The sequence below is a fragment of the Sinocyclocheilus rhinocerous genome, unplaced genomic scaffold (genome assembly GCF_001515625.1).
Source record: "Sinocyclocheilus rhinocerous isolate Xijiao unplaced genomic scaffold, SAMN03320098_v1.1 scaffold2091, whole genome shotgun sequence".
NCBI classification, from domain to species: Eukaryota; Metazoa; Chordata; class Actinopteri; order Cypriniformes; family Cyprinidae; genus Sinocyclocheilus; species Sinocyclocheilus rhinocerous.
Genome location: NW_015632714.1, coordinates 165,007 through 191,466, shown reverse-complemented (window position 1 = coordinate 191,466; position 26,460 = coordinate 165,007). Strand labels below are relative to the sequence as shown.

At 38.2% G+C, this 26,460-nt stretch overlaps 3 protein-coding genes across 4 annotated transcripts; 1 reads left to right on the top strand and 2 right to left on the bottom strand.

The window, feature by feature from the left end:
- Nucleotides 1-1,664: 1,664 nt before the first annotated feature.
- Nucleotides 1,665-14,336, top strand: LOC107742754 (A-kinase anchor protein 12-like). The gene is given in 6 exon segments (XM_016555791.1): nt 1,665-2,025; nt 4,028-4,115; nt 4,278-5,521; nt 5,523-7,925; nt 7,927-11,958; nt 13,110-14,336. Coding segments are annotated over 5 exon segments (7,848 nt in total). The 5' UTR covers nt 1,665-1,908; the 3' UTR covers nt 11,923-11,958; nt 13,110-14,336.
- Nucleotides 14,337-14,425: 89 nt separating this feature from the next.
- On the bottom strand, nt 14,426-17,615 carry LOC107742756 (zinc finger and BTB domain-containing protein 2-like). The gene is made up of 3 exons (XM_016555792.1): nt 17,473-17,615; nt 16,001-16,183; nt 14,426-15,913 (listed from the first exon to the last, which is right to left on the bottom strand). Exons 2-3 carry the CDS (start codon nt 16,171-16,173, stop codon nt 14,770-14,772), a joined length of 1,317 nt encoding a protein of 438 aa, XP_016411278.1. The 5' UTR covers nt 16,174-16,183; nt 17,473-17,615; the 3' UTR covers nt 14,426-14,769.
- Nucleotides 17,616-18,122: 507 nt separating this feature from the next.
- LOC107742764 (required for meiotic nuclear division protein 1 homolog) lies at nt 18,123-22,730 on the bottom strand. 2 transcript variants are annotated; one of them, XM_016555801.1, is made up of 12 exons: nt 22,594-22,730; nt 21,852-22,267; nt 21,668-21,776; nt 21,478-21,553; nt 21,366-21,405; nt 20,678-20,778; nt 19,900-20,006; nt 19,707-19,771; nt 19,454-19,530; nt 19,245-19,365; nt 18,517-18,633; nt 18,123-18,309 (listed from the first exon to the last, which is right to left on the bottom strand). In XM_016555801.1, the coding sequence occupies exons 2-12, from the start codon at nt 22,263-22,265 to the stop codon at nt 18,277-18,279; spliced, it is 1,260 nt and encodes a 419-aa protein (XP_016411287.1). In that variant the 5' UTR covers nt 22,266-22,267; nt 22,594-22,730; the 3' UTR covers nt 18,123-18,276. The 2 variants fall into 2 exon arrangements, with proteins under 2 accessions (XP_016411287.1, XP_016411286.1); XM_016555800.1 differs by lacking the exon at nt 22,594-22,730 and adding an exon at nt 22,363-22,430.
- Nucleotides 22,731-26,460: the final 3,730 nt, after the last annotated feature.

Here is a 26,460-nt window from a genome sequence, read left to right as displayed (position 1 = left end):
TTTTAGGGGGGCGTGGCAGAGTCTTAACTTTGATAAAGAATATCTCTTTGGTTTTGAGACTTTAGTCTTTGCAACTTCAGGGATCTTATCTATGCACAATCAGCTTGTAACACTCCAAAGAGAAAGGAAAACTTGAAATCGCATCATATGACCCCTTTAAGATCAGGGTTTTGGCTGGGCTTTTGTAAGACATTCACCTTCATTGTTCTTGAGCCACACCAAGGTTTATTTTACCTTGTGTTTGGGATTACTGAAAGAACTGTTTCCCAAGTGTTCGTTCCCAGCATACAGAAAGAGATATCCAATCTCTGCCATTGGAAAGCAGCTCAACACCGTGATGTTTTAACCTTCATACTCCACCAATGGGAAGTTGTTCTTTGAAAGGTGTGTAATATTAGATTTGAGCCACATGTATGTGGCCAAAGTATATGCAAACCCCCTTGGTTTGCCTATTCTGTCAGGACAAATCTTAATGCTGTAGCATGTAATACTAGAAAATTATATGCTTTCAGTGTTGTTGAAGCTGTTCCTGCATGGCAATACTGCATGTGGAAAATGAAATGCTTTGAGGAACTTACTGGCATGTACTTAGTTCAGACCTGGACATCTTCAAGATCAACTGGAACACCAACTGCAAGCCAGACCTCTTTACTGATGCTCTTAAGTCTAAACTGGTGCAAATCCATGAATGTTCCATGTTCAATCAGTGTTTAACATTTAGCGAAATGCCTTCCCAGAAAAGTTCAACCTTTAACATACAGAGAAAGGTTCATGTATTTTGCATGCTTTTTGAACAGAAAATTACCCTCCTCAAACTTCTGCAACAAAGTTGGAAGCACAGAATTCTCTAGAATGCCATTAATATTCGTCTCACTAGAATTGGTGGAATAGGGAAACCTGTTAATAAGAAATACCTGTTATTGTTTAGGGAGTGTCCACATAGTTTCCACCATTTCATAATTAATAACTGATGAACTGGATTTCTGGTTTGACATTTGATTGTTCTAGTTTTCTGTTCTAAATTATTTAATTGGATTTAATATGCTTAAGTGACGTTGAATTAAATCATTTGACAGCTTTAAATACAAATTATATCACAAAATACATTGTTTTGGAGTACAATTAAGAGCTTTCCCTCATAGTCCCATGAGAAGATCTGTACTTCGTTTTTACAACTTTGAAATTAACGTTTGCCTAAAAAAACACAATTATAGTTATTCCACACACAATAGGAGCTATTTTGAGTGCCTTAATGCAATCATTGGCCTGTACATAAACATAGGGGGAGAGCGGGGCACAAAGTAACACTTTTTGACTTTCTCAAATTGTGTAAATCGAATTTGACAATGAACACATTGCAACCATGCTTGGGACGGCCCACATAAACGAGCCAAATGCTTTACGTGTCTTGAAATAATAATTTCTTAACATTAAACATTGACTGTAAGTATTTATTCACCTGTTTCTCATCGTTTATCATTAAAATCTATTAAAGTAAATAGTGTTTTCTCTATATAATGTTGATATGGTAACTAGTAAATGCTGTAAATTTGGTTATGCTAGCATGTGTGGAAATATTTAAACCACGTGTGTTACAACTTACCCCGCGTTACTTTGTGCCCCGCGCTCCCCCTAATCATGGGATGAAAACATTCATTGTAGAGGTTGTCCCTCGGTCATCCCAGGACTCTCGTTCTCTCTCCCACTGATGTGTCGAGGCGTGCCAGTGTGTTCATGTGATGCAGGAAGGATGTGTCTCTCCTAAAAGAGTTTGCATCGAGCCAAACTGAATCACTTCTGAGTCTGACACCGTTCAGCACTCGGATATTCCCCCTTTCGCTTTGCAGTTACATCGGGTGAAAGGGAAGAAAGGGAAGAAACCGAAGAGAACGAGAGAAGGATTGTGAAATGGGAGCTACGGCATCATCCGCGCAACGGGACAGCAGATGTGAGGAGGACGCAGCGGCGGAGGAGCTCACTGCAGCGGCGAGCGATGCTCAGGATGACGGCAGTGCTGATGACAAGGTAGAATGCATGAACCAGCCTCCTGCTGCAGAGAAATGCTTCACAAAGTTTCAAAGACATGAGCTCTGAATCTAAAGACACACACAGGTTGTAACTCGAAACATAGTGTGCTGCCTCCGTTACGGCATTTTTGAGGTAATGCAGAACATACGATGCTCAAAATGTTGTGTAGACGCTCTTTTCAGCTGAGTAGAAGGGATTTCTGAGTTTTGTTTTGTTTATCTGTCTATCAGGTGTTTATCTTTTAGGATAAGTTAGACAATTGTTTACAGAGTAAATGTATAGATTTATAAAATAGTGTGGACTTTGGTGCTTTGGCAAATCTTGGCAAAAGTAGAGAGGAAAAGTCAGAGAAAGTATAGTCTTTATTACAGGATAACATTTTCAGATACAGCAGACTAAAGCAATATACTTAACTTTGAAACCATTTTCACTCAGAAATTGTAAGTAAATGTCTTAAATAATATACACAGAAATAGCAAGTAACACATTGGATTAAACATGAAATTTTGAGAAAGACTGAAATAGTATTTTGTTGTCAAACTTAATGTTTGAATTACAACTTAAATATTATTTATGTATTTATTTCTAGCAGTTCATTGCTTTTTTTAGTAGAAACAACTGATATTCACAAGAGATCTTATTTGTGATTTTTCTTTTATATGAGGAAGCATCTTACCAGATTCTCAGATGTAGCTGTAAGAAGAAAGGTTATATTGTCAAGCTCTCTGAAATTAGTTACATTAGGATGAAAGTGTGTTTTGATTGGTGTGGAAAATTTATCAAGAATGTCCATAATGCAATATCCTGACTATCATTTGCAGCTACTTAACTGCAGTAATGAGAGTCAAAAGAAAGATTAGGTGACTTTGTCCTATTTTTATAGATGTTTGGCCTAAATTCGCTGTATGAACAAAATATGCTTTGGTTCTGGTAGTTCAGATTAGATAGTTTAGTTTAATAAGAGAGCACATTATTTGATTTGAATTAATTGTATATATATATATAATTTTTTTTTAATTGATCACTGTAGTCTTGTGGTTTGAGAACTGCAGAAGTTGACATATTTCTTGGATGAAGTCACATGTCATCTGCCAAGTATTTCTGTTAATATTGCAGACTGAATAAATTCAATAACACTGATAATGGATGCATCCTCAGTGGCTGGCAAATAATATGGTATCTTTTTTACTTGACTCCAAACTTTAAATTAGAATTAACAGTGTTCCATCACTACTAAACTGCTTCTTATCATGTGGGTTGAATTTCTGGTTTGTCCTTTGATGTTTGTTTGCTTGTTCATCTGAATTATTTTATTGGATTAAATGTGTAGGTTAAGAATTTTAAAATGCAATTTCTTTTCGGTTTTTGAAAAGATGGTGTATTACATATCACAACTCCATCTCCTTTTAGTTTTTGGGTTTGTCAGTTTTTTTGTACTAATGTGTGCACATTAATGGAGGGATATTTGTAGTGCTCTTATTCCCAAAGGATTGATGGAATTCTCCCTTACTGCACTGGGTGCAATGATTTTCCATGTAAAACTTGATGAGGTCAGCCATGGTTTAACAGGAAGTCTGTGAGATGGCTTTTAGTCAAAGGAGAGCTATGTGATACTCGGGTTCCATAAATTCATGTTCATTTATTTTGTTTTGTTAGTTATCCCAAGGGCCATCTCCTTCAAACTACATTGTGGTTAGGCACTTAACATTCAGAAAATGTAGTATTGTGATAACTTTTGTAAAAGTGTTTGGGGAATTTCTTAACTTGAATCAGACTTCGTAGTTGTACTTTTCCGTAGTTTCTATCTTTGGCCTGAGTGAGCAGTGCTGAACATACATGAGACAAACTATAATATGACAAACTCACTGAGATTGTTGCCAAAAATAGCATATAGATAATACGTATAGTTAAGAGCTACAGTGATGTAATGACAAATAATTTATAAAGTATAATTTACTTTGTTAATCACTTCTTAATCTGTCCTGTCTTTTCCATGTAGTTATTGCAGATCTCCAGTTTGAATGTAAAGACAAGGAACCATGCAGATGAATTAAATGGCAACTTTGAGGAGAGAGTACTTGCAGATGGTATGTAAAACTATATTATTGCTATTAATTTAATTGTTTCCCTTATTGTTTCCAAATGAAATGAGAACAGCACTTTTTTATAGTAGTAAATATCAAATATTTTTTGAGTATACACTTACCTTGGCAATTTTCGTTCTTATTTAATTATTTATTTTTTGTCAGTTGGCTCAGGGTTTGTTACTCTGAAAGAAGATGGCACAGAAACAACTGAAGACCTCCAGGAAATGGATGCTCTTCAACCAGTCACAAAGATTGAGAGCACAGAGATGGTTAATGCAGATAGTATGACTGTGAAGGAGGAAACTGTGGAGGACAACCAAGTGAATGATATCAATGAAGTTGGCTTCAAAAAAATCTTCAGATTTGTTGGATTTAAGTTTACCCTAAAAAAAGACTCATGTGAAAAGACTGCATCAGATGAAGAAGAAGAAAAAATCACAAGTCCCTCAGAGGACTCCAGTGACACCCAGGAGAACAGTGCAGTGGCAGCAAATGAAAACACACCTGATGAGACTCGAAAAAGTGAGGTGTCTTCCCAGCCTGATGCAGCTGAACCCTCTCAACAAACAGACAATGAAAAAGAGCTGGATCAGGACATAAAGATAGTGGAACATCATGTGGAGGACACACCTGAGAAAGAACTGGAAAAAGAAGGAAGTCCTGAGCCGGAGGAACCGATGTCACCAATCAAGCAATTCTTTACACAAGGACTCTTTGCCAGTTTAAGAAAGAAAAAGAAAGAAGAGGAAATGCAAAAAGAGAGTAAGGAAGAGGAACTCAAAAGAATTGAGAGAATGGGTGTAGAAGAGGCCGAAAAAGAGGACAGTAAATATATATGCCTTGATATCCCTTATATTACATCAGAGGAAGAAAAAGATTCACAGGAGAAAGACAATGACAAGTTGTTACCTGAACGAGAGCTTCAGAATTCTCTAGGGAAAGATAAGGTACAAGGAAGTCCACTTAAAAGACTTTTCAGGAAATTTTCCACAAGAAGGCAGTGAGAAAGTAAAGCTGCAGAAAAGGTGATTGAGGCAGAGGAACAAGTAACTGAACATCCGAAACCATCCTCGGAATTGACAGAGCTCGCAAAAGTGGAGGAACCAGTGGTTGGGGAACCAAAACCTGCTGAAGAGGAGCTGGTGGCTGATGTAAGCCCTCAAGAGTCCAAAAAGAAATCTGACACCACCGTTTCCTGGGAGGCACTGATTTGTGGTGGTTCTGCTAAAAAAAGAGCTAGAAAAACAAATGAGGATGAAACGCCAGACAAAGGAGAGGAATATGAGAAAACAACTGACTCTCCACTGGGAAGTTCCATTGAGGGCGATTATGATCATCTCACATCATCTAATGAACAAACTGGAAGTCCTGCAGAGGGAGAGATGGGATCCACATGGAAAACGTTTAAAAAAAATGTTCACCCCGAAGAGAAAGGTCAGAACTGGAGAAAGTAGTACCCCTGAGCAGATACCTTCAGACAGTGAGATGAACAAAGACGAACCATTTTCTATGAAGAAACTCATTCCAGGGCATAAAAAGAGAAAATCAGATGAAAGGAAAGACCAGATATCCTCCGATCAGGCTGCAAAGGATCATGAAACAGGTGATGAAGATGATGAAACCCCAGCTATTATTCCTCTGTCTGAGTATGAAATAATTGAGCCTGAAAGTCTGAAGGAGGTGCATGAGCAACGAGTTGAAATCACAATAGAGCATGAGATGCCAGAGATGACTTCACAAGTGTTAGAACAGGACACATCTAATAACTTGGTGCCCAAAATTGCAGCTAAAGTTCCAATTAACACTGGACCAACAGTCATACATGGATTATCAGAAGACTTTGAAGAACTTACAGACTTTGTGAGCAAACATCAGCAACTGAGTGATATTCCAGAAGAAGGCATCAATGAGGAAAGCATTGAAACACCAATATCATCTGCTGAGTGGACAACACAGGATGACACCTTAGCCGAGGACATTGTGGAGTTGACAGCAGAACCATCAAGTGAACAATTTATTGGGGATGACACTACTGAAATGGTCTCGGCAGTCTCGCAACTAACCGATTCACCCAGGTCATCTGGGCATGTTACACCAGTGTCAGCTGAATATGGCATACAAACATCAGATGTGATCCTACAGGAAGCTATTCAATCTATCTGCATGACTCCAAGTGTTCAGTCAGTTACTACAAAAGATGAAAGCCAAGAATCTCTGGCCGTGTCATTTTCACCTTATATTGTACAGTCCTCCACAACAGAGGAAACAAAGGTTTTGGTTGCACATAAGAAAACTGAGGCAACAGCAATATGTACAGGCCTAGAATCTCAAGAAATAGAATATGTTGATGAACATCTCCCGGCACCCTTAGTGGAGGCAATACCTGAAGTAAGTGATGCTGCCCCAACTGAATTAGTCTCTGATAACTTTACAAATGAAACTGAAATTGCAGGACTTTGGACAGATGAGGTCTATGAGGCTGAAATTAAGGAACTAAAGACTGAGTATCAGGAAGTAATTGTAAATGAAAAGGAATCTGCCATTGAAACTGAGCTAAGTGTAGAGCAAGTTATTCAATTAGTGGCAGAGCCTCTTGTGGGAGGATCAGAGGAGACTGATATGGAGGAACAAAGAGAGGAATGTACAACTGGTATTGAACTCAGACAGGTGATTGAGACAATGCAAAGTGAAGCTGGGCTGGAACAGGTTATGTCAGACTACACCCATGGTCCTGAAACAGAGTGTCCACTGCATTCAGTGTTAGAGGAACCTGTATATGAACAACCAGTAGCTGCTGAACCTGAAAAAGAGCTCACGCTTTCAGATGTTGAATTGTCCGTTGCTGAGTATGATCAACCTGCATCCACTGAAGTAGTTGAGTCTTTGACACATGGTGATATAGACAGCAGTCCTGGCACTACCACAAGTAAAGAAGTCAAAGAAATAGAAATTAATGCTTCTGCTGTGGAGTGTCTGGAAATCACAGCGACTGATAGTATTATAAGTCCAATTTCAGATCACATACAGGCAGAGACACTGGAATTAGAAGGGAGTTTAAAATTAGAAGCAGTTGAATCAATACATGTTGATGCCTGTGAAATACAAGTTGACGTAAAAGATGCAGTCTTATTAGCAGGTGATTCAGTGGTGACTGTGGAGGACATCAGTGGGAAAATGGAAGAAAAAGATTATGAAAAAATGGCACAGCAGGACATTAAGGAAATACATGTAGAAGAAGAGACAGGGGATGTTATTGCTTCAGAAGTCGTTAAAAATATTGAGGTTGAAAATATTTCAGAAGCTGGAGATAAATCATTAGCCAGAGAACAGCTGCCAGCCAAGGAGGTGTCTCTTCCAGAACCAGTATTAGTTGAAGAGGCTGAAGAGCTCCATAAAGAAGACATTAAAATACATTTGGATGATAAAGTGGAAGACAGTGCAACTGACAGAACGGATGGGATTTTTGTGAAAGAGGAAGAGGAACATGCAGTGAAGGAAGGGCGACCTCTGACAAACACTGACAGCAATGAAACTCCTACTGATAAATCTCCTGAAATAATTGTTGATGCAGGAAGTGAAATTGGAGACATGGTTTATAAAATAAGAGAACACACAGTTGTTTCTGCACTTTCAAAGGATGTATCTGAGCACACAGAAACACCAGAAGAGCCTGACACTAGTTCTGAAGTCATACTAAAACCTCTAGAGATAGTATTGCCAAAAGTTGAAGCAAAACCTGTAGCAACAGAAATTGTGGTTTCTCAAACAGAAGACTGGGGTCAAGACACCAAACCAAGTCCAGAACTTCCCAAAAGAGAATGCACAACCAGCGACAACGGAGAATATTAAGACTGGTAAAGTTTTAGAGATGGTTGCCATTATTGAGAACACAACAAAACAATCTGGGAAAGAGAAGCCTATGGTGTCTGAACCAGTAACACAGGTACTTGCAAAATCTAAACTACCAAAAGCAACAGAACAAGAGGGTGAAGCAATAGGTGGTGACCAGGCCCCAGCAATGACATCGTCAGAAATGAAAGAAACAGCAGTTCCAGAAGAAAAAGATACAATGGCTGTTGCTCCCAAACCAGAACCAGAAGGGTTTGATTCAGGGCCGGCTATGATTGAAGTGCCTACAATCACAGAGCTGGCACAAAATTATACTGCTGCAGAAATAGAGGTTAGTAATATGAGTGAAAAGAAGAATGAAGAAGATGAAAATGCTAGTCTAAAATGTGAACCTCATGAACAGGTAACAGAAAAGATACTGTCAAATGAGTTGCAGGTAGACAAGACAGAAATTAAAGATGAAATAACTGCAGTAATGGAAATAACACCCACTGCACAAGAATCACCACTGACCTCTGAAGTTGCAGCAAAAATGCCAGAAGTTGCTGTTTCTGAGATACAGTCACAAGTAGTGAGTGAACTCAGGGCTGAGACACTTGAAGTGACAGAACCAAAGGTAGAAATTCCAGTGGCATCAGAAGTGAAAGTAGAGACAGCTGTAGTAACTGAACTGGAAGTGGAGACACCAGTTGTCACCTCAGTGGTTAAAGAACTTGAAGTAGAAACACCAGTGGTTACATCTATGGCAAAAACAACTGATACTCATAATTCTGCTCTTACATCACAAAATCAAAACATAGACTCTGACACAACAGTGTTAACAACAGTGATCAAAGAACAAGTGATGGAGATTCCCACTGTTATTTCTGTGGTAGTGACACCAGCTACACCTTTAGATGAAGTAACGCCAATTGTAACTCTAGGCAACGAGTCAAAGGATGTATCTCCTGTAAAAGACACACCTGTCGAAACACCAAATGTCGAATCAGTGATTGTGAGGACTGCTGTGGCCCCAGTAGTAGAGATACAGAATGTGATTCCAGTGGTAGCAACACCAGATATTGGTTCAGTAATAGTAACAGAAGCTGCATCTCTAGTGGTAAGTACAGGAACAGTGACTACTACACTAGCAGAAGCACCAGTTGTTAGCACAGTTGTAGAAACACCTGTTTTTTCTGTCACAGCAGTAAAATCAACTCCAGCTGCAGTAGAGAAAACAGTTGTGTCCCCTGTAGTAGAGATCCCAGCCACAGTAACATCTGTTGTGGAGACTCCAGCTGTTGTTTCAGTTGACGAGACTGTACCTCCAGAAGAGGTTACACTAGATGTGACCTCATTTGCAGAAACACCTGTGAGACAAGTAATTGAAACTCCCATTGTCTCCATCACATCAGTAAAACCAACTGTAGCTGAAGTGGCAAAGACACCAGACACTGCTATGATTTCAATGACAGTGGCAGAAGCTGTATCTCCTGTAGTAGTTACATCAGCTGGAACTCCAATAGCATCAGAAACAGTTATGATCCCAGAAGTAAAAACCTCAGTAGTAACTTCAGTTGCTGAGACATCACTTGTGACACCAGTGGTAGAAACACCAGCTCAGATTTCAGTAATTGCAACACATGCAGCACCTCCAGTTACACCAGCAGCAACTGCAGTATCAGAAACATCAGCTGTGATCCCAGCTGTAGAAACTGCTGTTGTTGCAGTTCCAGTTGCAGTGGTTGAGACACCAGTTGTGACCCAAGTGGTACAGACACCAGGTCAGGTTTCAGTGATGGTAACAGAGACTGTCCCTCCGGTAGTTGTTTCAGAAGAGACTGCAGCAGTAGAAACACCTGTTGAGTTCCCAGTATTACAAACTCCTGTTGTAAATTCAGCTTCGGTTGCAGTGGATAAGACACCAGTTGTGACCCCAGTGGTACAGACACCAGGTAAGGTTTCAGTGATGGTAACAGAGACTGCACCTCCAGTAGTTGTATCAGTGGTGACTGCAGCAATAGAGGCACCTGTTGTAATTCCAGTAGTAGAAACTCCTGTTGTAAAGTCAACACCAGTTGCAGTGGTTAAGACACCAGTTGTGACCCCAGTAGTACAGACACCAGGTCAGGTTTCAGAGATGGTAACAGACACTACACCTCCAGTAGTTGTTTCAGCAGTAACTGCAACAGTGGAAACACCTGTTATGATCCCAGTAGTAGAAGCACCAATTGTAAAGTCAACTGCAGTTGCAGTGGTTGAGACACCAGCTGTGACCCCAGTGGTACAAACACCAGGTCAGGTTTCAGAGATAGTAACAGAGACTGCACCTCCAGTAGTTGTTTCAGCAGTGGGTGCAACAGTAGAAACACCTGTTATGATCCCAGTAGTAGAAACAACAGAAGAAACACCTGTTATGATCCCAGTAGTGGAAGCGCCAGTTGTAAAGTCAACTGCAGTTGCAGTGGTTGAGACACCAGCTGTGACCCCAGTGGTACAGACACCAGGTCAGATTTCAGTGATGGTAACAGAGACTGCACCTCCAGTAGATGTTTCTGCAGCAGCAGAAACACCTGTTGTGATCCCAGTAGTAGAAACTCCCATTGTAAAGTCAACTCCAGTTGCAGTGGTTAAGACACCAGTTGTGACCCCAGTGGTACAGACACCAGGTCAGGTTTCAGAGATGGTAACAGACACTACACCTCCAGTAGTTGTTTCTGCAGTAACTGCAACAGAAGAAACACCTGTTATGATCCCAGTAGTAGAAGCGCCAGTTGTAAAGTCAACTGCAGTTGCAGTCGTTGAGACACCAGCTGTGACCCCAGTGGTACAGACACCAGGTCAGGTTTCAGAGATAGTAACAGAGACTGCACCTCCAGTAGTTGTTTCAGCAGTGGGTGCAACAGTAGAAACACCTGTTATGATCCCAGTAGTAGAAAGTCCAGTAGTAAAGCCAGCTCCAGTTGCAGTGGTTGAGACACCAGTTTTGACTCCAGTGGCACAGACACCATGTCAGGTTTTAGTGGCAGTACCAGAAGCTACTCCTCCAATAGTTGTTTCAGCAGTGACTGCAGCAGCAGAAACACCTGTTGTGATCCCAGTAGTGGAAACTCCAACTCCAGTTGTAGTGGCAGAGACACCAGTTGTAACGCCAGTGATGATGACACAAACTGTGACTCCAGTAGCGGAAAGGTCAGTTGTGAGCCTAGTACTAGAAACTACCACAGAAGCACCAACTGCAATTGCAATGGCAGAGAGACCTGTTATGATCCCAGTGGTACAGACACCAGCTCTAGTTTCAGTGATTGCAAAAGAGGCTGCACCTCCAGTAGTTCTACCAGCAATGACTGCAGGAGTAGAAGTAAAGACACCAGTGGTAGAGACACCATTTTCATTACCAGAAGTGCCTACTGCGATCCCAGCAGTACAAACACCAGTTACAGAGCAGGTAGCACAGACACCGACGACACCAGCAATGCTCTTGGTAAAGGCAACATCAGTTGTAAATGGGATGGAGGCACCCACTGTGACTACATTAGAAAAGGCACGACAGAAGACACCAGTAGCAGAGACACCTACTTTATCCCCTGTGATGATGGCACCAGCTATTGCCGCAGTTGTAGTAGCAACAGCTCCACCTGTTGCTACAGCAGAAGTAAAGAAAGCAATGTTGCAGGTAGTTGAACAGGAGAAAAAGGAAGCAAAGTCAGAGGCTTCAGTTGTGTCTAAAGATGTTGAACCACCATTTGTGGCTGCGAAAGAGGTAAAGACATCAGTTTTAACTCAAGAGTGTATATCAGATGAAGAAAATGGGAAGGCTTCCTTGCGGCATACTTCAACAGAACCTCAGTCAGAGGTAGAGGAGGATGTGTGGGAGGATGCTGTAGATAATATTGGAGATTCCCCGTGTCAGGTGACACACACAGAGGATGCACCCCAAGATACTGCTGCTAAACAAACATCTGATGCTGCAATTTGATAGTGGCATGCTAAACCAGATGAAAGATTTGAGTTGGTAAGTCATTTTATTACATTGCATTCAGTTATCAGTCATTTTTGATGTCGGATTGTTAAAGGGGTCATATGATGCGATTTCATTTTTTCCTTTCTCTTTAGAGTGTTACAAGCTCTTGGTGCATAAAGAAGATCTGTAAAGTTGCAAAGACTAAAGTCTCAAATCCAAAGAGATATTCTTTATAAAAGTTAAGAGTTAGCCACACCTACCTAAAACGGCTCGTTCGAACACGCCCCCACATATCTACCTCACTATGTGGGAAGATTTGCATAACGCCGCCCAAATGTTCACGCAAAGAAAGAAGGCGTAACTTTTATTCTCACTGTAGTATTGTTGCCGCTGCCGCCATGTCCTGAAGACGCTGTGTGCTTCGTTGTGAAAGCGAAGCTACTTTGTTTGGTCTTCCAAAAGAGGACGATATCCGCTTCGTCATGCCTAGAGCTGATCCGTGCTGGTCGCTGAGGAAATACATCAACTTAGTGCTGTGGATCGCCAGCACATTTTATGGAGGACTGTTTACTGATCCTGGGAGAGTTACGTTAGACTAAAATGCCGGCAGTTCTGACTCACGTAAGTACGTTTTCTTTCATCATTTGCCACTGATGATTCAAACGCGAGTTTTGGGCAGTGTGGATTAACGTTAGCACTTGTTGTTTGTCATTTCTCTGATCACAAATGCAGACAGGGTTTTATGTTTACGCGGCGCGGCGCAACGCGTAAAAAGACAGTATAAGTCATTATAATCAGTAATTATGTCCCCACTGGATGCAACAAATGCCTCGTTTGTAATGGGTTTTAATGTTTATGTCTCGTCGCTCCGGCCGGACACGGCATCAACAGTATGGTGAGGGGCGTAACATTTCCGTCTCACGCTTGAGGTATTCGGCCAATCACAACGCACTGAATAGCTGGCCAATCACAGCACACCTCGCTTTTTCAGACCGATGAGCTTTGTAAAAATCGACGCGTTTCAAAAAGGCGGGGCATAGAGGAGAAACAATAATGTACAGTATGTGGAAAATAATGTGTTTTTTTAACTTTAAACCGCATAAACACATTTCATTACACCAAATACACAAAATAATGTTCTTTTTAGCAGCATCATATGACCCCTTTAAAAAAAAATTATAACACTGATTCTATAATTTCAGGTGCAAGTTTAACAAGGAAAATTCAGAACATTTTACACCTGGAAGAGGCTGTGCTCAGCACAAAATCAGCTGGGATTCACATTTCTGACAACAAAGAAATGACCAAACCACTGAGAAGTAAAATTGCATCAAAGTTCCCTTAAGCAAAAGTGAAACCAAAAACAGTAGTTATTCAGTGGAGAGGCTGTTTTTTGATCATTAACTACATTTTTACATTTTACTTTGATGCAGAAAATATTTCAACATATAAAACCCTTCAAAAGCAGCTATTTTGTCATATTTTTACTGAGGATTTTTGTCAATTAATTGTTTTTATCATTATTCAGACATTAGCATAAGCTTATGCCACATTATATCATGTTGTTACATATCTAAAAAAAAACAAAAAAAAAACTTTTGTACACATGCATTATATCTTGACCATTTGGCATATTTAGCATAAGAAAATGATTGTCATAGTAGAATGTGCAATTCCTGGTATTTAAAGATATTTACTAAATCAAGGGTAATTTCATTTTGAACCATCATATACCTCTTGATATGCATCAAGGATAAATTTATTTTATACTCTAAATACGATGTACATTTTACCAAAGCTGTAATGAGCAAATCACAATCATGAGAGATTTAGACAGTATTCAGTCAGATGTAGTCAATGACTGAAAATGACAGATTGTTTAATTTGTTTTTACAAAGAAGTCAAAATCTTATCAAACTCATGATTTATTTTTGTTGCCATGTCATTGTTATGAATATTTTTATTTGTAATTTACAATTTTAATTTATAGAAACACCCAATCTTAGAAAATATTTGTGGCTATATTTTTGGCATGAAAATTGAAGCATGCAATCTAATGTTGCAACTACTGACTTTTCCCCATATAAGTTTTTTATTTTTTCCCCAGAGAAGCACTTAACATATATAAATGTTCTATGAGTATCAAATGAGTATCAAACCACTCTGTACTGCATATGATCATTACACAGTTGAGCATTTTTAATATTATACAACCTGCCTTGCCTGTATTACGGAGGTTTGCGTCTGGCCTGATACAATAAGCCATGACATGATTGAAAACACATTTTTTACTTATTCTAATATATTGCCAAGAAGTATCCGAAACCACATGTACAGACTGTTTGATTATACAGACTATGCATCTTTGAAGAAATTGCAATATTAACAATCAACTAAATACAAGTGTATTGTTGTTCCTGGATTTTGCGACATTTGAAAATGTATGGTTTAATACAAATGATAATTTTAAGTTTTATTTAAATAAAAGAAACATTACCAATTTTGGACTTGTAATTTATGAAAAGTTGATATACAGCAAGCTAGTACAGTTTTTATTTTATTTTGGCGAATGGATGAAAGACAGCCTCATAATATGCTGTTTTTTTCTTCTACTTGCAATGTAGAATTACTTAACGAGGCAACTCAGAAGTGTTTCTGATTGGAAATATTAAGTTTTGGCATTTTATTCGTTTCAAACTAATTCACAAATGACCTTTCAATAGATAAAAAGACATGAAAATGCAGTGGGCCTTAAAAAAATACTTATCTCTTAGTTCATAACAACACAAACATACAAATAGTTAAATACTGGCAATAAGCTAATACTGCTTTAGCATGACATTTCAAGAAGGAATGGTTACTTCAGGGAATAGTTGTCTCCAAGTCCTTCTTTTGATTTTCCCCCAGTGAATTTTCTGCCAATGGTACAGTGTCGCGCTCAGTCAAACACTGATGTTTGGGAACCTCAGAAGGACTTGCAAAAGGTGCTGCACACATGCTACATTTATAAGGTCTTTCAGAAGACTGAAAGAGAGCTTCCACTTGACTGTTGTCTTCTCCACCACACAAAACCAAACTCTGTTTGTTGACCATAATGTGCGAGTCTGTGTCCTGACTCAGACAAACGTGTCGAGCAGCTTGATTGGCTCTGCAGAAGTTCTTTCCGCAAGCACTGCACTTATATGGCTTTCCAGTGTGAATGTACATGTGCTCACGCCAGTGACTTTTCTGAATAAACTTGCGAGCACAGGTCGGACACTCAAATTTTCTGCGTTTCATTTCACGACCCATCTCGGTGCCCTCCAGGTTGTCTATATCAGCCATTTCAGAGGGCGGCGGGGTGTCTTCCATCCATGCCTGTTGATCGGTATCACTAATAACATCACTGTCAGCACGCAAATGGTCCTCTTCCATATCCTGAACTTCAAGCTCAATAGTGTGACCATTTTGCATAGACAACATCTGCGGCTCAGTTGCTTGGTTGGTGTGGACAAGGAGATGTTCCTTCAACTTGCACCTCTGGTTAAAATGGATTCCACAATAATTACAGGTGTAATGCTTTCTGGAGGAAGCACTCTTACTCATTATGCCATATGTGAGGTGTCGGACCATTGTGGCTGCAGGATTCTGGGTGGGTGACTCTATGCCGACAGGTTGTGGAGATCTGTAATCCATATCAGAAATTTCCAAAAATTTGCGGTTAACGTTTTCAGAGTTTTTAGCATAAATGCCATCCTTGCATGCTGTATTTCTTTCAGGCCGGCTGTATGCCTGATCAGGTATCTGTATTCCATAAAGCAAGTTTGTCAAAGGTACACACTGGGACTCAGGGTTTATAAGAAGACTTGCCTCCTGTAATAAAGGGTAGGCATGCAGGAATTTTACACCTTGCTCAAGGCGAAGAGGGTCAATGGGCTGTGTGGTGAATTTTCCAGTGTACATTAAGTTTAGCAGGTAGCTGAAGATATCTGCTTGTATGTCTGAAGGCCTCAGTCGAACACAGTTACTGCAAAAGAGAAGCATAAAGAATCATTTAAAAACAGAGTACTGCAAATGTGAACAAAGAACTTTTTTGCAATCACGTTCGTAGTACCTGTCTTGATGGATGAACAGCATACGGAAGTAGTTTGAGAACGCTGCAAGAACGGCTTTGTGGGCTTTGAAAAGAACATCCCCGATGGCCACAGTACAGTCACAGAGAAAACCAAACTCTCTCTGAGCATTGAGGCGCTTAAGGAGAACGAGACCATGATGGGCCAAGTCCATTTTTTTCCACCTAAACACACACACACACACACACACACAAATTAAAAGAAAATATTCGTAAGGTTTTCAGTAGGTTCAGCCAATTTATTTTGCACCTCATTAAATATGCATTTCGGTCACCAAAACTCCATTTATTAAAGAACATCTATAGCTTATGTATCCTTGACCATATGGCTAAATAAATAAATAAATTCTGGCCAATATATATTTTAAATACATTCAATATATATGCTGGAAACAGAAGCTCAATGAAATATATTTTCGGAATTGAAAATTGTAAAATGGGCATGATAAAAAAAAAATTCAATCTTACAGTAGGCTACATTGAGGATGAATGCATATGTGGTAACTATTTATATATTGTTATATTACACTTTTACAACAAATAAAGTTTTTCCCCCCTCAAATGTGACATGTGAATGTATTTTCTTGGACTGAAATATACGGAGGACAAAACACATTTTTAAGCGGTTTTGAAAAATAAATATTTTTAAAATATATTTTAAAAATACATGAAAAAATGGCGAAAAATATATTGGTATATATATATATATATATATTCTGAATCATATTTGTGCAAATGTATATTTTTGGCCATTTTTTGTATATTAATTTGATTGTGTGTGTGTGTGTGTGTGTATATATACAGTAGTCAACATTTGAAGTGGATCAAAACCTTTCATCAAAATTGTCCTAAAACCAAAATGCGTTCTCGTCTTAGGACAACTTTGATTAACTGTTTTGATCCACTTCAACTATTGACTACTGTATATATATAGCAGTAAGGGTGTTTTTCTATACTTGTGAGGGTAACAATACTTATAACAAATACAGTAAAAACTACTTGTTATAACATTCCTCACTTGCAAAAAAAAAAAAAGAATTTAAATGTAAAAACCTTCATAATGTCCTATTTTAAAAGTGTGGTTTCAGTGTCTAAATAGGTTTTGAGGCAACTGCGTGTGTGTGTGTGTGTGTGTGTGTTGAAGCCCCGCCCATGCTGGTGAAGAAGTTTCCGCGGACAAATATGAAACACGCGCTCACGCAATGAATCAAATAAAATAACATTACGTTACACTTTAAACGAGCGAAAGAAAATCACAGATGAACAGAGAAATGAAAACCGTTAATCTTCCGATAAGCAAAAGCAATGCCAAGACGAAAACGGTCAAAATATGTATACTTTTCGGTCAAGATCCGCGAGTAATCGATAGTGTCCTTCGTTACTGGACTAAAAACAAGCCGACAACCGTTGTATTAAACACTTGTTTGAAATAAAACCTTTAAGCCGTCACTTACCGTCTTCTCTTTCGCGACAGAACTCTAATTCAGTTTAGTTTGTTGGCTGAAGCGGAGGAAACCTCTCCACCGAGCAGTACGAGTTCAGTCAGTCTGTAATCTGCTGCCGTTTTCCGGAGGCTTTTGAATCACATGACGTTAGCGCGCGCCGTATCGAGCGGCTGTCGATCACTAGAGGCTGATCGATCAATCAATCAACTGCGAGACCACTAGAACATTTGTTAGCAGGTTCATTTGAGCAGCATTTTTAATAACTAGTGAAATAATGAATAAAAGTGTAAAATGTTAGCCTACTTAAGCTTATATATGTGTTCCAAAAAACAGAGACAGTTTGTCACAGCTTGTAAAGTAAAAAAAAAAATCAGTGGAGAAATTTTAGTATTATCAGAGGCTATGTAAGCACAACACAATTACAAAACCAAGTTCCATGCCATTGGCAACAATGCAGCATGTGAAAAGTTGTGCACATTTTGGAGCGGTTTTATATTACTCAAGCTCATTTAGAAGTTCCAAAACACAGCTATCTGCTTAATCTGGATTTTACAGCAGGAGTAGAGTTAAGGACATAGATTCAACAGTGATTTCTATCCCATAACTTTCTGAAAAGGAGGCAAAACAGACACAAAATGAGCCACTATTTATCCGATACTTCTAAAAAAAAACTTTATTTCGGGTCAGTGTCACATTAAGAATAGCAAAAGATAAGATGATTTATCAATGAGAACTTCATCTACAGAAAACAAAATGATTTGCTGGTTTACAAAAAGTCACTGTATGCCATTGTAAGACAGTATCTGTGGGTCCTCAGAAGATTACACGAGCAAGTTCAAACATCACCTAAAGATAAAAGAAAGTAATATATATATATAGGTTTTGCATTGCATTTGCAAAATGTGTAATTTAAATCAAATTTGGAGGGCATAAATATGATATGATGTAGACGTTTCAACAGTTTTTGACAGTGCAGCTGAATATTATTTATTGTCTATTGAACTGGTGTTCAAAATGAAAGTCTGCTTAAAGTGGATATCAGTGTTTACTAACCTCAATAGTAATCAGTACGACGATCATCCACTCCAGTCTGAGACTGTGTTTCTCACTGAAGTGATTCCTCATCAGGTCTGTAAGTTCAGTGCAGTGTTGTAACTTCTCGTTCACAACCTAGAAAACAAACAGTGAGCTAGGATCAAAGCAACATTTTATCAGGATATTTATATGTCCCTTAACGGAATAGTTTACCCCAAAATTTTAATTTGCTTAAAGTTTACTCACCCTTAGGTCATTCAAGATGTAGATGTAGAAATTTAGCATGACATCACTTGCTCACCAATGGATCCTCTGCAGTGAATGGGTGCTGTCAGAATGAGTCCAAACAGCTGATAAAAACATCACAATAATCCACAAGTAATTGTCTTGTGAAGTGTAGCGGTTTAAAGTTAAAACAGGTTAATGATAGATTTGTGTCTTACAAACACACAGCTTTTCACATCACAAGATGTTAACTGATGGACTGGAGTGGTGTGGATTACTTGTGGATTATTGTGATATGTTTATCAGCTGTTTGGTTTCTCATTCTGACGGCACCCATTCACTGTAGAGGATCCACTGGTGAGCAAATGATGGAATGCAAAATTTCTCCAAATGCAGAAACAAACTAATTTACATCTTGGATGGTCTGAGGGTGAGTAAATGTTAAGCTAGTTTTCATTTTTAGGCGAACTTTTCCTTTAAGATAGATGCAAAAAACATTTTTTGCAAGTACTTTCACTAACCTTAACTCTTCGGTTAATATTGAGGAACTGACAGGTCTTGTCATAGAGCTGCTCAAGATCTTCTCTGTCCCAGTAGAAATCAGGAGTGATCAGTAAGTCAGAGCTGAGATTTATGCAGTGCCTGTAAAAGGTTAAAAAGATTGTAATAATTAAATGAAATAGAGCAGCAGCTTATCTCATACAAAATAAACCAGATAAAATAATCTGACCTCAAGGAAAAGAGCTCCCCTATCTTCTGCATAACTTCAGCCCTGGACAGTTTCACTCTTTGTCCAGACTTCAGCATCTGTTAAAACGTTTTATGGCTACAATTACCTCATTTCACACTGAGGTATATTTGGCTTTTTTAGAAAAACAGAACACATGTTTGCATCTGTGCCATTTAATATACAGAACTATTTTAACTTGCAAAAAGCAGCAAATGCTGGTATTACCTATGAAAGAGTACATAAGTGGATCTACCTCAGGAATTGACTGGATGGACTCAACAAAGTTGTCGAGAGAGACCTCCCATATTGCTAGTTTTACTGAAATCATGCAAGGTAAACACAAATATTAACATGAAAATGCACAAATAAAAATATAATTAATCATCAATGTTTTTATAATTTATCAGTGTTTTAAAAAATTGTGTGAAAATGCAAACATATCCTACCTGACAGTGATAAAGCATTGGAAAATGCAAACTTCTCCAGAACAACCTGATCATAATCCAGCTCTTCATTAAACAAGAAAATTCCACGATGGAGCTTTGAATTACTCCTAAACCAACATATAAATAAAAAAACATATGAAAAAATACTGCAACTTTCAGTAGGTATTATATGATTTTAAAGGGGTCCTATTATGCTCTTTTACAAAGTCTTGATTTTGTTTTGGGGGTGTACTAGAACATGCTCTCATGCTTGGTGGTTCGAAAAACGCATTATTTTTCACATAATTTACATTATTAAAATACCTTTCTCCCCAGGCTGGCACAAACGGCTCAATTAGTTCCGGCTTTGATGAAGGTCCGCCTTCCGAAAAACAAAATGTGTTGTGATTGGTTAGCTGTTCCAGTGCGTTGTGATTGGCGAACAGCTTAGACGGTGTTTCAGTACTGCCCCGCCCCTTGCTCCGTCTTTCAACAAAAGCTTTTTGGCGAATCCGGCAGGCACTGTAACGTTACTCCCTCGTGTTGTGGAAGCTGTCCTCAGTAAAATGCACAGCACACAATAGCAAATTGGGGTTCGTTCGTTGTAGTTCTTAAAAGGGATTTTTTTAAAAACAAAATATCTCCCTTTGGAGTGGACTTTGAGATTTGTAACTTAATCGTAATCTTTTCTATGCCCAAACATACACACTACACACTGACTAAAATTTAAAAAGTGAAAAAGCATAATAGGACCCCTTTAATATATGTTGCATTAAGAAATGAAGGATTTGTGACTCACTCTCCTACTGTATAATTGATCTCTTCATTTTCCCAGTGGACTAGGGCGACTTCATAGGGTTGAATTTCATGCTGTTCCAGTATCCTCATCACTGTCTTTACCTGAGTAAGGTACATCAAGGTTGGCTCACCAAGGTTGCATTTATTTGATCAAAAAGTCAGTAAAAACAGTAATACTGTGAAATATTACTACAACTCTTATTTGACTATATTTTAAAATGCAACTTATTCCTGTGATGCAAAGCTGAATTTTCAGCATCATTACTCCAGTCTTTGGTGTCACGATTCTTCAGACATTATTTTGATATGCTGACTTCAAGAAGCAATTATGCTTCTTCTTTTCGACACTGTTTTCAACATTGATCATAATAAGAAATTTCTTGAACACCACATCAGCATATTAGAATGATTTCTGAAGGATCATGTGACACTGGACTGGAGACTGGAGTAAGGATGCTGAAAATTCAGCTTTGCATCACAGGAAGAAAATTACATTTTTAAATATAGTTATAATAATAATAGTTTATAATAATATTTCACAATATTGCTTTTTTTTTTAAATTTTTTTTTTTTACTGTAAACAGCAAATAAATGCAGCCCTGGTGAGCATAAAAGTCTTCTTTCAAAAACATTACAAATCTTAATTATTCCAAATGTTCAGTTATGAATAAAACAGAACTACTACTCACAGTTTTTTCTTCAACATTCCAGAACACCACAGAACCTTCTCTGTATGGTAAACAAACAAACAAAAAAAATCAAACCCCAGAAATTCAAATGACAAAACATCATTCAGCATACCTGAAGATGAATATTGTGCCACTATCATAAGGTTTTGCAGCATTCTCGGTTCCCATCACCAAAACATTAGAAGCATCTGAAACCCACAAGATGTATTTACTGCAAATATGTGTACCCTTCAAACAAGAATGGAATGCGGTACTTTCTGTGTACGGTCAAAAACATAAAAAATTGCTGCAGACGAACTGACCTCTGGGAAATTCTTTGATTTCAACGAAGCCATGAGCGATGAGATCGTGACAGAGTGTTGGTAAATGGTACTGATCTGCAGTTGCGTATGCGATGCACTGCATCATGTCCTGGAAAACGTAGTTAGATACATGATTTATTTATTTTTGTTAAAATCATCTTTGGCATATATAATTATCACACACCTCCTCCAGACTGGGCTGACTGGTTCTTGAAGGCTGTTTGGTTCTTGGTCCCTTAAAAGTCCTTTTTCCCAGCATGCCTCCTTGTTTCAGCACTGACTTGGTGGCGTTTGTTGTGGACTGCAATCTCATTTGTAAACTCCATGTTTTGGATTTTAAATTTAAAGGAGTCAGCATTTCAAAATGTGGTCTCTGACACACTCCCCTCGGCAAAAAGCATCTATGGTTGTGTAAACCGGTGTGACAATTCCTCCAGTCTTTGAGAAGGTTTTGTGTAGACGCACTGGATGCCAGTGTTGTGCGGTTTAACCTGTTGGCGGTGACACTGTTTAATCTATTTAGTGTCCTGAGAGCAAAACCACAGGCTTGTGTCCTTTTCAAAGGCTGATGTAACCTCCATAAAATCTTGAGAGACATGCCTGTATGAATCAAACAGTTTCAGCATTAAAACAGTGTCAAATTATGTCTACATCATCATGCATGTTGTGGCCAAGAGGCCTTTATTTGAACTGACCTTGAATGACAAGCATGTCAACACACTGCATTGGTCATATCTAATTATGTATAACCTTCCTCACAATTAATTATAAAGGTCAAATGCAATTGAAGCTTCATTCTGATCAGCTGACATAAAGCAGCTACACTATTCATTGTTTTGTACTGTACTGTAAACGCGAGCTGTTCACTAACTTATATTAGATTCTAATAATTCACAGTAATTCATTCTCTTTAACCTTTAGCGTACCTGCCGCGTCCCGTCCCGCCAAATATTAGAACGTTCGGTGACAGAAAGTGTTACAACGTAGATACAAATGTTGCAACATTCTCAAAAATTCACATAAAGTTTATTTGACAGTTCGAACTGCACGAGTGATCCGGGCACTTCCTGTGTTTTGGTGACGTCCAATTGAACGTAAAAGTCGCTCCGCCCCTACAGACTTATTCGGATTTTATGAATTTTATTTTGAACCTTATTGTTTATTTGCTAAGTTTCGTGTAAAAGCATATGCAAATCTAGGTTTGTTTGTTCTCTTAATATGTTTATAATAGGACATCGAGATTTTCTTCCTATTTCATATCTATCTATCTTTCTATCTATCTGGTCGCCGTGATTTTGTGATTTTGTGATTTTAAAAAGGTTAAAATCGAGGACAATTGTGATACAAGAGTAATTTGTAAATAGCAAATATTTAACAAGACTCTGCAGCAGGTAGATAGGAGGCAGTACATAAAATTTTAAAATAAAATGAAAACATTGTAAATCGGTAATGCTGATAAAAGCAATCTACCAAACGTATAAATGTGACTTGCGGTCACTGCATTAACATTTGATGGCGCGCCCTCTAATGGTGAACACGTTAAATGTTGTTGTGTTGCTTGGATACCTGATAAACTACAGCGACACATTAACATGAATAACCTACAGAAAACTGAGCATTGAGAGAAGATTTGATATAGACGTGGAGCAATAACAGAGACAAGTGAGCTTTTGTACATTGTGCCAGTTTACAGAGTGATATATTCTCATTTTTCTTTACAAAGAGAATTGTTGCCTTTAATTGCTTTACTGTCTACTGCTATAGCCATCATTTGATTTTGTGTCAGGATCAGTAAAATGATAAAACATCTACAGGACTTGCCAACAAGGACTAATTTAGTCAGTCAATCAAATTGTGATTAATGTCTTATACCACTATATCTTTTTATGATCATATACTGTATATACGCTGTTTTGTTAATTCATAACCAAAATGCATTGCATTTTATTACTATAAAAAAGTTAATGAATATTGATATTCATTGTGCCCAGCAAACAAAAAGTATGTTCTAAGAATTAAATTATGAAAGTGTTTTTTTTTTCTTAATGTCTAGTTTTGTTTTGTTTTAAAAACTTCTCTGAACATTCTAAAACAAGTAGTTACATTTAATATAGAATATCAGAATATCAAAGGAAACATTTCTAATTTTAAAAAAAGATCCATGAATTATGCATAAAGTTTTTGTGCTTTTTAAACATTTTGAGAATATTATTAAAACCAGAACCAGAAATCCTTTGAACGAACATTCTAATGTTACTGGAAGAACATTTGTTCATAACTTTGAGAGAGAGCCTTGCCAGAACATTCTGTAAATGTTCCGTTAGCTGGGTGAATGTTACTGTTGCTATGGATACATCAGGCTCTGTCTGTCAGCATTCAGGTTTGACAGACAGCGGTTTGGCAATGGAGGAGTCTGTAATCCAGCAGCACCTCACACACTATAAACAAACCACTGAGACGGCGCGTGAGGAGCTGGCAGTCCTGCAGACCAAATACAACAAACTCCAATCACAGGTCCCTATATTCTCTGGTCATTTGTGGTGTTTTGGATGCACATTCTTTATGTGAAATAACTAATGCTTTTAACAGCTCTTGGAAAGCCAATCCAAAGTTGCATCTCAGGAAGAGACTCTGAAAAACTTAAGGGATGCTGTAGATGGACATGAAGAGAAAGAGGCGAGACAGGAGTCTCTCATCAGCTCGCTCAGAGAACGCAACTACAACACAGAGCAGGAGATGCTCTACATCACCTCCTCCAAAAGCTTCATGGACATGAGAGTACAGACACTTACAAAAGAGAATGAGGAGATCAAGGGGAAAATCATGGAACTTGATATCAAATCAAAGTGAGCATTTACTGCACACTACTAGTCAAACGTCTGGACACACCTAGAATTTCTTTGTTTTATAATTATACAATTTTTTATATTTTAGTATAACAGTAAATTAGCTTGCACCTCTCTAAAGTCATGAGGTCCATTCTGGGATGCTTTTTTAAACAGTATTTTTTAAACTTCTGTAATAAAATTAATTTATTCATAATTTAAATTATTTTTTTACATTTTAAATATTTTTTAAAATAAATTTATTACTTTTACACCAAATAATGTTCTTTTTAGCAACATCATATGACCCCTTTAATACATCCTTGCTAATGTGTTTTAAAAATCTTACTCACCCCAAGTACATATATATGAACAGGAAATGGATTAACTTTGTTAAAAGTAACTAGTATGTTCCTACATTGCAGTTACTGGACTTCTACACGGTGGTGACTCAGATGTTAGGCGTTGACTGCACAGGTTGCGTCCCAAACTATGAAGTTCTCAGAAGGCTGGAGGTTCTGCTTCAGTCACGTCACTGTCACTGTCCTGCTCATCTACACCAGCATCACGCTCCTCAGATCTGGGAAGCTCCAGTTTCCTCCATAAACATCGCTCATTCTCATGAGTTCCAACCCCAGGCACTGCCAGCTCCCTCCAGTACAACCTCGGACAGCCCAGCGGCCCCCGGGGATAATCATAACATTAAAGCAACTGTAAGTTGTTTTCCCCTTGAAATACAAGTTTCAAAATCGTTCTGATGGTACACTGACTTCTGAAAAGACAAGTGGCATTGCTTCTTTCCCATGCGTTTGCTCCACGAAAAGGCGGATCGCTTTACGGCGGCAACAAATGCACGTGTGCAGCTACCCACTGTAATTACAACAGTGATATATTTATGACAGTAAATTACACTTAACTGTAGGGGCTCCAAAGTTACAAAAATAGACAAAACTACATACAGTTGCTTTAATGTTCATCCCAATCCCAGTTGAAGAGCCTGGATATTTTGTGGTTTGGATGCTGCTGGTTTCCCCACCAGGCTTCTTAACTAGCTCAACCAGCACAATTTCATTGGTCAAACAACAAGAAGTATTTTCTGTTTAAACCAGGATTTATCTGCACCATTCTGGGAACAAAAAGCACCTCCTACTATTGATAGTAATTAAAAAGCAACCATGTATATTTTAACCCCTGTACAACTTTTTCTTTCTCATTATTTATTCCTTCCCTTTTCTAGCTTGTACTTATTTGAACAATGCCTAAAACTTGGTATTTCAAGCACTTCCTGTGTCTGTTTGCCTCTTTAAGAAGAATCGCTTTATGTATTCCCCAATTGTAAGTCGCTTTAGATAAAAGCGTCGGCAAAATGACTAAATGTAAATGTATTGTGACAAAATAAACAAATTTTATGCATGCATCATATTAATGGAAAGTATTTCATTAAATATTAAGAGATGTTTACCATGTTCGTTGCTATAAATGAGACTCTGGGTTAATGGAAGTATGCAATGATTTGATGTTTACCCAGCTAACAAAAAACGTGTTCTAAGGATGTTTAGCTAATGTTCCCATTAAGATAGAGAAATGTTGTTTCTGAATATTCTAAGAACATTCAAAACATCCAGTTAATGTTTTAAAATTTTAAACGTTAGTGAGAACACTGAGAGAACATTCCATTTTATCCTTTTGCAAACATGGGAAGTTACTTTTGAATGTTCTCTGTATAAATACAATGTATAAAAAACATTTTTATTAAAGACCAGATCATTTTAAATTAACATTCTATTAATGTTACTGGAAGAATGTTCATTCATAACAGAACCTAGTCAAGTTCTGAGAACGTTCCCTGTTAACTGGGTAATACAACCCTGTAAATATTACGAGCAAATCATTTCAGTGTTTAAACTGCGACTCCATCAGCAAATAGGTAAGAAAACAATTATGATTCACAATTAAACAAATTATGGT

What these genes read in the sequence shown, in the direction of transcription:
- LOC107742764 (XM_016555800.1), bottom strand. Translation starts at nt 22,393, where the DNA reads ATGCAGTGTGTTGACATGCTTGTCATTCAAG. An exon ending in GTCAGCCCAGTCTGGAGGAG is followed by an intron (nt 21,777 to 21,851) that starts GTGTGTGATAAT and finishes TACGTTTTCCAG; the next exon opens with GACATGATGCAGTGCATCGC. An exon ending in CAATGCTTTATCACTGTCAG is followed by an intron (nt 19,772 to 19,899) that starts GTAGGATATGTT and finishes GCATGATTTCAG; the next exon opens with TAAAACTAGCAATATGGGAG.
- LOC107742756 (XM_016555792.1), bottom strand. Translation starts at nt 16,173, where the DNA reads ATGGACTTGGCCCATCATGGTCTCGTTCTCCTTAAGCGCCTCAATGCT. An exon ending in CTGTTCATCCATCAAGACAG is followed by an intron (nt 15,914 to 16,000) that starts GTACTACGAACG and finishes TCTCTTTTGCAG; the next exon opens with TAACTGTGTTCGACTGAGGC.